This window comes from Hypomesus nipponensis, chromosome 6 (assembly GCF_054491055.1).
Source record: "Hypomesus nipponensis isolate SF chromosome 6, ASM5449105v1, whole genome shotgun sequence".
NCBI classification, from domain to species: domain Eukaryota; kingdom Metazoa; phylum Chordata; class Actinopteri; order Osmeriformes; family Osmeridae; genus Hypomesus; species Hypomesus nipponensis.
This window is the reverse complement of record NC_140366.1, coordinates 15,465,001-15,477,285: the sequence shown is the minus strand read 5'-3', so window position 1 is coordinate 15,477,285 and position 12,285 is coordinate 15,465,001. Positions and strand designations below refer to the sequence as shown.

The 12,285-nt window shown below is 42.7% G+C and overlaps 1 protein-coding gene across 2 annotated transcripts in view; it reads left to right on the top strand.

Annotated features, from left to right (window-relative positions):
- The first annotated feature begins 3,121 nt into the window (after positions 1-3,121).
- The window catches only part of bcl11bb (BCL11 transcription factor B b), a 27,043-nt gene continuing 17,879 nt past the window's right edge, over positions 3,122-12,285 (top strand). For both annotated transcript variants that reach the window (XM_084700690.1, XM_084700689.1), the window contains exons 1-2: positions 3,122-3,910; positions 10,230-10,601. In XM_084700690.1, coding sequence (XP_084556816.1) covers positions 3,847-3,910; positions 10,230-10,601 — 436 coding nt within the window. In that variant the 5' untranslated portion in view covers positions 3,122-3,846. The remainder of the gene's footprint in view (positions 3,911-10,229; positions 10,602-12,285) is intronic.

The window sequence follows — 12,285 nt, the reverse complement described above, 5'->3', positions numbered from 1 at the left end:
GCACTAGTGACTCCGCTGTAAATACAGAGTGGATGCCGAGGTGGTAGAGTCCTGTAAGTATCTGAGACTTTATACAGGCACCACAGAAAACGCTGGAAAAGTAGCCTATTCCAATGATGATACAGATGCAATAAATTCTTCTTTTTTTTGTTGTTGCGAAATTCACCCATTTCTTCAGACGCAATAAAGATCTCAGTGCCTAAAATGATTGATTTACAGTTTTGTTTACGGAATTGACTGTTGGGCGGTGCAGAACCAGTAGAGGGAGATAAAAGACAGCGAGTGGAAATGTGTTAATCGTTGACGCTCTCTGGACCGACGGAGGTTTGTGTTCCTGGTAGCGACTAGAGCAACATTTAACATACAAAAATCACATTTGTGGGAATTGTGTTGACTGTATCAATCTATATTGATCGGCAAAATACGTGACGTTATTTTCAACCCTTAAGTAACGCCGTTTGGTTATTTATTGCCAGTTTTGCACCGTAAATTAAGATTAATTATTGCTTGTGTCAAAATAGGCCTATGTCCCCGTTTTCCTGTGTGACCATGTAGCAATAGACCTCCACCCCAACTTACCCAACAACTGTCGGAAAAGAGACAGCAGTAAATCATTTAGTTTCCAATTAAAAATGTTGGAATATGCATGCATTATTAACCCATTCTTGGACAAAGCCTTTTAACTGCACAATGCAGTTAGACTCTTTAGAGTCCTCCCTGTATTGCCAATACAAGTAAGCATCTTAATCTGTCTCTCAGACCTGCCACATGCACACATGCACACACACATACACACACACACACACACACACACACCTACACAAAGCAAGAGATAAGTAAATCATCTCATGAATAATATACCCATACCTACTTTATTAATATTAAACATTGCATAATGAGATGCTATCAGCAAATCCCAAAGCGATATTCACATTAACAAAGATGCTGCCAACAATGGACCCTCCATTTTGTTTCTCTTTCTTCCATCATTGTGATTGAAAACACAACTATAACTTTGTTGTGAAGTCTGTTCACTGATGAACCATATATGTGTGGAACTTACCGTATGCATTGTAGCAGCTGCAAAGTTTGGTTTCTATATCTTTTCAATCAACCATAAACTTTGGATGCCTTTGTTGTTAGTGACATGGTTGATCAGTTACTTTGGTCTCTGCCGGCCCTGAAACGCAAGACTGAGATCTACCACACTGGACCTAAAACCTTTCCTATGTCCATGCTATACTGTCCTGCTATTACAGGTATATCCCGCAGCCAACCGACACTAGCTATAATGGAGAAAAATGGAGTGTTATTGAGGAACACAGGAAAAGAGATGGGCGCAGAGACCCAGCAGGGTTCCTGATGGTTGTCTTGCTCTTTGATATAATGTCTTCCTTATGCACAGACTTATCAGCCCACTAATACAGCTGCTGTACTAGTTTTCTGTTTATGAGGAAGGATGTCCCATACGTTGTGTTTATAAGTCAGTCTGTGTTCTCGGTTTAGGACGACTATAACCAGGAGTAGGAACACACTTTTTCCATGTAGTCAACTGACAACTGAATCTATTTAAGACAGAACTGTTATGACATTTCATTTGGATAAATAATTACTGACCTGTAAGTCCCCTAGGCCTAGCCTACAGCAATCAAACCCTCAATGCTTTTAAAATTGCCTATCTTGCATTTTTAATGTCAGCTCAAAAACGGTGGTCTATAGGCCTTTAAGGATTCAGTTGAGTCTACTTGCACTTGTAATTACATTAACTCACCCTTAATGGTCAATTTTATAACACATTCACTTCTGGTCAAATAAGGTCAGTTTTAGACTTTGAATGTGATGGACAATATCTATCAGGAGAAGCTATAGCTTGGGGTAGTACTAGTCAAATATTGGGAGAAAATAAATATCTAACTCAATATTTAAGTTATTTAGAGTTAAGTCTAGCTAAAGACTGCATCTTGAGAGTGCCACTTTATGCTATTTGGTACTGTGTAGAAAGGAGGTTTTGAGCAAGGCCACTCCATTTTTACTGATGAGTAGTCAAAATGGGCTTTGTAGGCCTGGCGTATTAGCGTTTGAATTTGAAAAACAACTAAAAACTAAAACTAACGTGGACGTGAAGTACTTTCTAAATTTCTGAAGGGGAATGACAAATGAACGTTGAACTTAATTCTCAACTATCCACTGCTGAATTGAGCCAATTTTGTCAAATGCTTTTTGAATTTGCGCATGTACAAATACAAGCTTGGGCACGTAGGTTATCACACCACTGAGCCTATCAGAAAAAATCCTTAAATGCCAACAGAGGGTAGTGTTGCTTCACAACAGCATAGTTGAGCTAATAGTGTCCTTTACATGGATATTGAGGCTTCACCTGTGCTTTGTGGTTACTAAATAGCATAGTGACCAAAAGCGTGTCTCTCCTTCACATATTCCCTCGTACAATATTTCCATACCAGTGAATTAGGAAAATACGGCCCGCCTGGTGCCAACATGTGTTGACATAAATATGAATAATTCCAAAATGTTGCTTTTATGTTTGTTTAGATTGGCTGCTTTGGGTACGCTGCTTGAGGGTTTTGTGTCAACAAATTTGCAACACACAGTCCTACTTTACCGATGGACACCACAGCATGTTTCAGCAGGTGAACTGCTTCCACCGTTGGGTCCAGTAAAGGCATAACGTCGGAGGAAACAAAACGATTCTCAACCATTAAATGCGAATGTCATTATAAACATCGGGGATCGTTTCGTTACTTAATTTATCTGATGCAATTGGGTTATGCAGTCTTAATTGATATGGTAACGGTAGGTTAAGTTTTTATCTTAGGTTAAACAAATCTAATAAGCTTAGTCAGACGCAGTTTTGGAGCGCGCATATTTGGTTTGTGATCTGTCCATTCCCGCATTCTCCACGCTGGTTAACGATGTTCAGGTGAACCTATGTCTTCGCAAATCACCGCTAGTCGCCCTCAATGCTCGTGAAGTCCCTCTGATATCTCTAAGCGTGGACGCAACGTCACGTCCGTACTTGAACTTGAATCCTATCCCATTCTACGGAGGCAACCCAAGCCACACACACGCGGGGTCCCTCAAGCACTCCAGAGCTTACCACAGTGAAAGAAGAGGAAGACATTAAGAAACATTGGACCACTGCTGGTTTGAAGTGAAGAAGAAGGATGTGTCTGACTCTTATCTTTTGTCTCCCTCTCAACTAACACAAATAGTTGCCAATGCCGTTTTGTGCACCGATGCCAATACGCGCAAGAGGACTGTTGGCAGGGGTCATTATCTTCAAGCAGAAAAAACAAGGACTCCACATAGTTAGCGTGGTTCGACCATTATAGTTTCATTAGTATCAAAGATTAATGAAAAGAAGAGGTATATCATTGAATACTCGGTCTCTCACCGGTCGGAGAGTGGTATGCACCGTACCACCTATCTGTCAGCGAGTCGCATAGGAAGGCATCAAGCTCGGATTTGTCGATAACGAATTCGCAATTTTTCACAAAAACTTAATCCGCTTGAGAAAACGCATAGTTCAACGATTGCACCCGCGCACGTGAATAATAAAGGACGATTTGGCTGCATCTCAGGTGTTTCACGGGCTCAAGAGGTGACAGGAGACGGACAACTGACCGATCCGCGTGCTTCTCATCCTGCCTTTCAGCTCACACGCAAACGCATAGGCTGCACTGTTTGAACTTCAGTTGCATAAACCAGAAGTTACTTTTGGAGGAATTGAGAAAAAGTTAGATTATTGGTTATCAGAGAACGATCACCACGGTGCAAGCCGACTCCAAGTGTTGTTCACCGGGCGATGCCAGAGTAAATGCCGGGGCCATGTCCCGTCGCAAGCAAGGGAACCCGCAGCACTTATCGTTGTCACTGAGAGAAACAATACGGCGTGAGTATACTCTTGTTTTGAATGGATTTATAATATACACTTAACTTTGAAATATCATGTTTTTCATGTTGTTTGTTTGTTTGTTTTTTTGCAGTAGACTAAACTGAAAGATTATTTCTTGTATATATGCTCGAAAACGCAAAGCATAAGGATAGTTTTTTTTTGGATATGTGGGATAATTGATGGGTCTATATCGATAACGATGCATTGGAAACCTTCACTGAAAAATCTATCTTATTGTATGTTTGTTTTATATATTATATAGGATTTTAATAGACTAAAGGTGGGCCATATCTCCCTAACTTTTCATATTATTAAAATAGTACAGATGTTGTCAGTATCCCAATGTAGGCTATTGTTTAATCTTATGCATTAAGCAAGCTATCTGACCACCGTTTAACCGGATTGTAAAATCCATTATTGATGTATGCTTATCTGTCCAAATTATAAGGTGTCAGTGCGTGTGTGTGTGAGACTGTGTGTGTGTATGTGTGTGTGTACGTGTACGTGTGTGTGTGTGTGTGTATGTGTGTGTGTGTGTGCTTGGAAAGAAGATGTACAATTTAGGAATTGAATACTGGGTTTGCATGAAAGACTATATAAAAACACCTCTCCAAGAAATGTACACAATTGTTATAATTCTTACATACACACATATACACACAAGCCCGCACAACAAATTCCACCACATCTTATAGAGCTATCTAAGTTGTATCATCAGTTGTTCCCATTGTACGCATAGTAGGCTACAGACTAGCAACATTATTTTCCAAATCTCTTTCGTTTTCGGACCCATATTTAGATACATCTTTTTTTCAAGTGTGGGAACACAGTGATATTATCCTACAGAAAACGTTGATCAAATATCTGGAAAAAGTTGAATTTAGTGCTATTATTTATTCAGTAAATGTTGATTTAGCTTGTGAAAGGTTAATAATAGATTTTATAATCATATTCCTATTTGTATTCATTCGTCATGTCATGAAATTGACTGTTAGCACAACCATCGTTAACATCAAGGTTCGTCAAAATGCTGTAATTTGGGAGTTGGGAGTACATTCCAGTGCCAAAAGTCACGACTTCTTTAATTCTTGTAAATTTCACAGGCCAAGAACAGAATACGGGTCAAATTATAGATTACATCTCAGACAAGACTTTGTGTGCATATGATTAAAAAGTCGCATAATCCAATTTTAAATCAATTAAATCAACCAAGGATTTCCCGCGCGCTCTACCCGTGCTCAAATCCAATTTCATAGCGGCCTAATCTGGCTAATTCATAGCAGAAGTCCATGATGTAATCTTTTGCCAATCTGTTTTGTGTTGAACAGGGTCAGGCACATTCTGTCCTACACATCACAGTTTTAATATCTATAACTATCACTTACCGTTTGCCTATTTTATCGTTTTATCAGGCAATTAATTCCTTCTTCATTGCTCAGATGTGTACAGATCTACCACACAACTGACAATTGTACACTCAAATGGCTCAGAGGTTGTCACATTTGGAATAGATAAGTCTATAGTTTTATATTGGTATACCTTAAAGGTAGATTTGTGAAACATTATGCTGCAGTAATGGTCACCTGGCTACAAACAATGGTAGACATTCTGTACATACTGGAAGCCTAATTATATGGGAATTTCTTTATATATTTTTTCATTAATAGTTAGTGTTGTGTTTCAAAGTCTGAATTCACAACGCTGAATTATTTAATGGTTTTATATCCGTGTCTACTAGTTCACACCACTGAGAGAATCAATAAATGAGCATAGGATTCTGATTGACAGGCCAACTTGAACGCTGTTTGAGTCTAATAACAGTTCTGGGATCCGATCTGGAGTCATTTAGGAGTTAGTTCACCTGTTCCAACATTCTACCTGACTTGCTCATGCAACGTGTCAGATGAGACAATCCAGAGCATAGGGGTAGTATTTTGAATGTTAGAGACAATTAAATGAGTGACCTTCAGAGAATGAGCGGGTACCAGAATATGTTTACATTGAGACATTTACCGTTTATGTCCAGGGGTTTGTGGAGAAGGTTAGTCTGCAGGTAGGTAAGAATCTTCCTGTTCTCTCACAACAGTGTTCTCACGTACCATACAAAGCAGCCAGATGGACATTTGCACATTGTGTTAATGTACATTGTACATTTTGTACTTGCTGTGTTTGCATGTCCAGCCTAATACGGTCGTAAACACATCATAGGTAAATCCTGGCCCAGGCTTTAGGCCCCTGGTCTCAGACCACAGGCCTCCGGTCTCAGACCATAGGCCCCAGGCTCAGAGCCCGGCAATACTTGTTGACCTATAGTACAGTAAGGGCGTGGTCCTAGCCATCAGTTGACTGAGTCAACAGAATAATTGGACTGCTCTGTGTCTTCTCAAGGGTTGCTCAAGCAGCCGTTGTGCCCTGAGGCGAGAGCCCTGTGGGTCACGGTGTGCTGGGAAGAGCAGAGAACCTGAAAATCCGCATATTTCTGGACAGGCTCTCGATGTACTTTACATGTACTGGAAGCCTCTTCACCACCTTCTCATGCACACTGACAACGTGTCCAGACACTGTACACACATACACACACACACACACACACAAGATACACAATTACACACGTACAAACAAATTATCTGAAAAGACAAACAGGTTCAGTTTGACCTCCCCAGAAATTGTGTGTGTGAAGCAGACTGTGGATTCAAATGACATGTCACAAAACTGATCTCTTATGGGTGGAGAAAGTCTATTTGCTTTTGTGCTCTTAAAGTTATTGATATTTGACACTATCTGTAATTGGAAGAATCGTCTTTCTCCTTGTGATTGTTTTAAGAACATCAAATGATAGCCAGTTTCTGTGATAGAAAGTGGATATACAGTAAATACATTGTGCAAACTGTGATTGTATAGTTTCGCCTAAATACTTCTACAGCAGATTATCTTTATGTATCTTGGTCTTGTATGGCTTTTGAGAGATGGGGCGATAGACATTACTCAATTTATAATGCTACCACCTACCATCATATACTTGAATTCCTATCTGATAATACCTTACAGTGAGTAAATTACATAGAGAACATAAATGATATTATCATTTATAAAATGTAAAAATTGGAAATATAATATTCATTTCCATGCATGTCATATTTGTGTTCATATAATCTTGCAATTTTTTCGAGTTATTTTAAAAAAATAGATAATTGTCTCTTTAAAATATTTCGCTATTCTCTCCCAACATTATTGGGCAATAATCTACGATGAATGTTTTTCAAATAAATTTGTTTCGATTTATGATTTGAGAAGAGACTGTTCTGTATTAGATAGAGATAAGATAATGAAACACACAGCGAACACACCCTTGCACAACACACACTGTTGCAGCTTTCCTTGGCAAACGCAGTCATGAAAATGCATAAGTGGAGCCACTTGTCATTTTAATTTTTGATCACAACCATCTGTATCATTGGTGGTGTTCAATATGATGACAGCAGCAAATCTCATCCCATTCTCCCCATGGACTCAGCAAGAATGTTTGCGTGTATGCGTGTGTGTGTGCCTGAATATGCATCTGCTTGTGTATGTGCATGCGTATTCAGGTGTGTGTTACATGCCAATGGTTACAAGAAAAACAAAACAAAATAAAGAACACAATGGCTTGAAACCAATTTTTCTCACAATCAAACTAAAATATCTGGCCTTTCTTTACTGCTGGTGCCAAAAGGCTGTTTAATAAAGTGGACATATGACTATGAAATATATCTCTGTCTGCAATTTTCAGGGATAATGTTTCAGATTTTTTTATTCTTCTAAATTGTAACATCACCTGACCTGTAATGAGCGGAGCACATTGTGTATTTATCTTGTCTGTAGCTGCAGTAGCAGGCATAGAGTCTCCAACCCAGTCAAACTGATAGGGGGTGCTCTAAGTCTGTCTGACTAACTCCAACTTGATAAGACCGAGAATCTTGTTCAGTATCTGTGTGTGCGTGCGTGTGTGTGTTTGTGACACAACTAACGTAATTTACCATTTAAAATTCTTACCTCATTTATAAATACCCCCCCAATCTTTACTTGATTTTGTTATTGTGCGCATGCTCAAGTTAGGTGTGGTGGTGGAGATGCACTGTGAGATAAAGGCATTATTAGTGTTGATTCTGTGTTAAACCATACTGTTCTGCTCTTGTCAGCAGTCTCTCTGCTATGTGACATGTTCTACTCAGGCCCTTCCTCACCTAAGAAGCATCTGGTATCTCATCTGGTGGAATTATAACTTGTCTGTCATGAGAGAGTGTTGATTTAAGAGGTGTGTGTGTGTGTGTTCACACAACCATCCTGGAGGGTGAGTGAGTTCGGGTATAGTAGTGTGGGTGTGGTTTGAAGGTGTCCTACCGGGCAAGTGATGTTCCAGTGGTATTGTGATGGTGCCAACACCTGCTAATTTACCTCCTTCACCCCCAGGCCATGTTACTCAACCCTGGGTTAACAAACAGCCCTGTTCCTCTTTCCCAGGCTCACTCTCTCTGTCCCTCTCTTTCTCTGTCCTTCTCTATCTCCCTCTGTTCATCTCTATTTATCACTCTCTCGCTCGCTCTTTCTCTTACTCTCTCTTACTCTCTCTCTTTCTCTTACTCTCTCTTACTCTCTTTCTATCTATGTCCCTCTCTATCTCCCTCTGTTCATCTCTCTTAATCACTCCCTCGCTCGCTCTTTCTCTTACTCTCTCTCTTACTCTCTCTCTTACTCTTACTATCTTTCTATCTCTGTCGCTCTCTGTCTTTCTTTTTTTTCTCCCTCTCCTCTCCTTCTCCCCCTCTCTCGCTCTTTCTCTCTGTTTCTCGCTCTCTCTCCCTCTCTTTCTCTCTCTCTTTCTCTCAGCTGGGAGAGTGTCATGGCCAGGTGCCTGTCAGCACCATACTCAATGCTTTCCTCAGAGATAAAGACACATCAGGAATCTAGACCCTTTTAAATCATGCCACCCCTGTTGTCAAAGTTCTCAGGATCTGACACGAGCACATAGTGTGGCGTGTACTTTACATGCACACGTGAACACACACACACACATTCAATTAATACATACACACACATGGCCTTTACTGGAACCCAGAGGAACAAGTCACATGATTTTCTGTCAAAGGCTATGATCTCTGGGTAAACATATGTGTTCCTCCTCTGATTATGAGATGGAAATGACCTGGAAAGGCTCCAGGAATACTTCACAGACAGGAAAAAAAGATTTTTCGACGCTCAAGGGGGACTTAGGTGAGGGACTGGACATGGGAGACAGACACAGACACAGATAGAGGGTTGGGAAGTTATCCATGAAAACCAAACATTTACATTTCAGTTATGACCGGAGGTTGGGACAAGGGCACTGTGGGAGACTCAAATTTAGCATCTCTCTCCCCTATGTGAAGAATCAAGCCTGAGGAGAGCACACACATGCACACACATACACACACACACACACACACACACATGTAAAACACACATACACACACTGATCCTTTAGAGAATCTGCACTGAAATACACTGAAGGGAAAATACAAGCAATGGAGGGAGGCTGGGCTGAGGTCCTCTCCCAGGTATCACCACTTCTCCCTGGGCACGCTCTCAGACGAGAGTCCTGAGAGTCCCTGGAGCTTCAGTCTTCCTCCAGGCTCGCTGGTGAAGACACTGCTGCACAGGATCACCAGCATAGCGTTGAGAGTCATCCATAAGGGACTGACAGTAAAAACAAGGGACTACACCAGAGGGTTAACAGGGTAATATTAATGATGGTGTCAAAAAGACCAAAAGGGAGGTTTGTTCTGTTAAACAGGACACTGAGAATACACCCATGTTTTAGACGTGGTGCGTGCACACACACACACGATGCTAGTGGATGTGGCATGGTACGTGAAGCGCATCGTGGAGCGTAAGTCTTTGCGGTACTGCAAGCTAGAGGTGCTACAACAGAAAGCTGAACAGGAAGCTGATCTAGCACAGTGGAACACCTCCAACCCTCCACACATGCACTCCAGAGGCAGCTGTACTCTGATAGATGTCACACACTGATAACACCGTATTCGTGTGTCTGCGCTTAAGGACTGTGTAAAATAAAAACTTGAACTTTCCCCGGTTTGAAAATGTATTGGGGGATGGAGAGATGGCTTCAGTTAGGTAATAACCAGCAAACTCTAACATGTTTTTGAAAGATGGTATTTAGAGAGTGTCTTTACCTGAGACTGCAAACAATTGTGTGTAGGCTGCAGCTGAACGAGACCCTGAGCGGTGAGAGATAATCCGTAACTAACGGTTCCCTCTCTGCCTCCTTCCCCTATCCCAGCCGAGGCCAATCATGAGTCGGCGGCAGGATCCGTGTCCCCGGCGCCGTCCAATCCCAGCCCTCGGCGGGCGGGGCCTGGCGAGCATGACCTGCTGACCTGCGGCCAGTGCCAGACCAACTTCCCCCTGGGAGACATCCTGGTCTTCATCGAGCACAAGAGGAGGCTGTGCCGCGGAGCTGCGGGCCCTCCAGGATGCTTCACCAAGCCGGGGGAGAACGGCAGCCCCGTCTCCCCCAGGGGGAGGCTGGTGCTGGGCAGGGGGGCCGTGCCTGTGGAGGTGGGCATCCAGGTGACGCCCGGCGGAGAGGAGGAGGAGAGGAGGATGACCCCAGCCAAAGGAATCTGCCCCAAGCAGGAGAGGGGGAACGCAGGTAGGGGCACCGCCTTTTACTGGAAGGAGGAGGGGAGGGGAATGAGGCATTGTTGAACGCTCAGAGGTGAACAGTTACACGTGGATTGTACAGTCAACGGCAGTGTGATTTTCGTCGCTCAAATTCCTACAGCACACACACATGGACACACACAGTTGTCATATTTCCACACATAGAGACACACCTTTCACCTGTAGAAGACAGATAGCTTCCTCTAAGGAACAGCTGCTGCTTCCAGTCCAGCCTTCAGGGTGGAGGAACGTGGCCCGGCAGGATTTTCTTTAGCGAGACAGAGAGCAGCACGGATGGTGTTGAAACTGGAGGGAAACATCACACAGCATTGTGCACACACACACGGATACAGACATGCGCATGCAGTCAAACACTCACACACACACACACACTCTTACACTGGCACATACACACACACACATTTATGCACACACAGACTTACACAAGCCAGCTAGCAGGGCCTTGTCTGAAAACCCCCTGCTGCTGAAACAAATTGTGAGAAGGACATGCAAGGGACCAAAGTGTGTGTGTGTGTGTGCGAGAGTGTTTGTGTGCATGTGGGTGCGTGCGTGTGTGTGCATGCATGTGTTTTTAATGAAAAAGCAGAAGACTAAGGTGAAGGGGTCTGATTAGGATGCACGGTCTGGAGGTGAGGAGAAGAGGATTAATAACACGGCGGGACGTTTCATGGGGGTTAAAGAGGTGCTTTGTTCTGGCACAGCTGCAGGGGAGCTCCCAGTTATCAGACCAGACACCCTCACACACGCACACACACACACACTCTCACACTTCTACGCACCCTCACACAAGCTCACACACACACACACGCAGCAGAAAACAACACAACCCTATGAGAATTTAGAACAAGAATTGGAGTGTAAAACACAGAGACAAACACACGGCGAGAGCGAGGGAGGGGGAGGGAGAGAGGGAGGGAGGGAGAGAGAGAGAGAAGAACCAGTCCTTTACCGTCAGTCCTCTGCCACATCCTCTGTCACCTTCGCTCGTTCACAGAACAGGAGGAAGAGCATGCCTTATCTCTGGGAATGCAGGACGAAGAAGCACTCCAGGGCTGAATTAAACAGTTCAAGAGCATGCAAGCTTTGCTCAACACATTAGATTGCCACTTAGAGCCGTCTTAAGTTTCAGCCAAATTAGATTATATTTAATAGGTCTAATTAGGTCCTATGTGGCACACAGTGCCGCCGGAGGGAACAGGAACACATGCCACGCACAGCTCAGCGGTTAGACTGGGAGAAGCACCTAGGACCATCTCACACACACACACATGCTCTCTCTCTCTCTCTCTCTCTCTCTCTCTCTCTCTCTCTCTCTCTCTCTCTCTCTCTCTCTCTCTCTCTCTCTCTCTCTCTCTCTCTCTCTCTCTCTCTCTCTCTCTCTCTCTCTCTCTCTGTCTCTCTCACACACACACACACATACAATCTTTCTCTTTCTTTCTCTCTCACACACACAGGCTCTCTTTCAGTTACACACTGTTATGACCCTCTAACTCTATGGACAAGAGAGAGACCGAGCAAGGAGTGTTTGGCAGTATGCAAACTGAAAAAAAAGAAACGCTATGGTTATGTAAAAAGCAATACAAAATCACACTTCAACCACGATCTCAAAACACAACTCATGCTGAATAATCGACAGAAACAAATTTAAAATG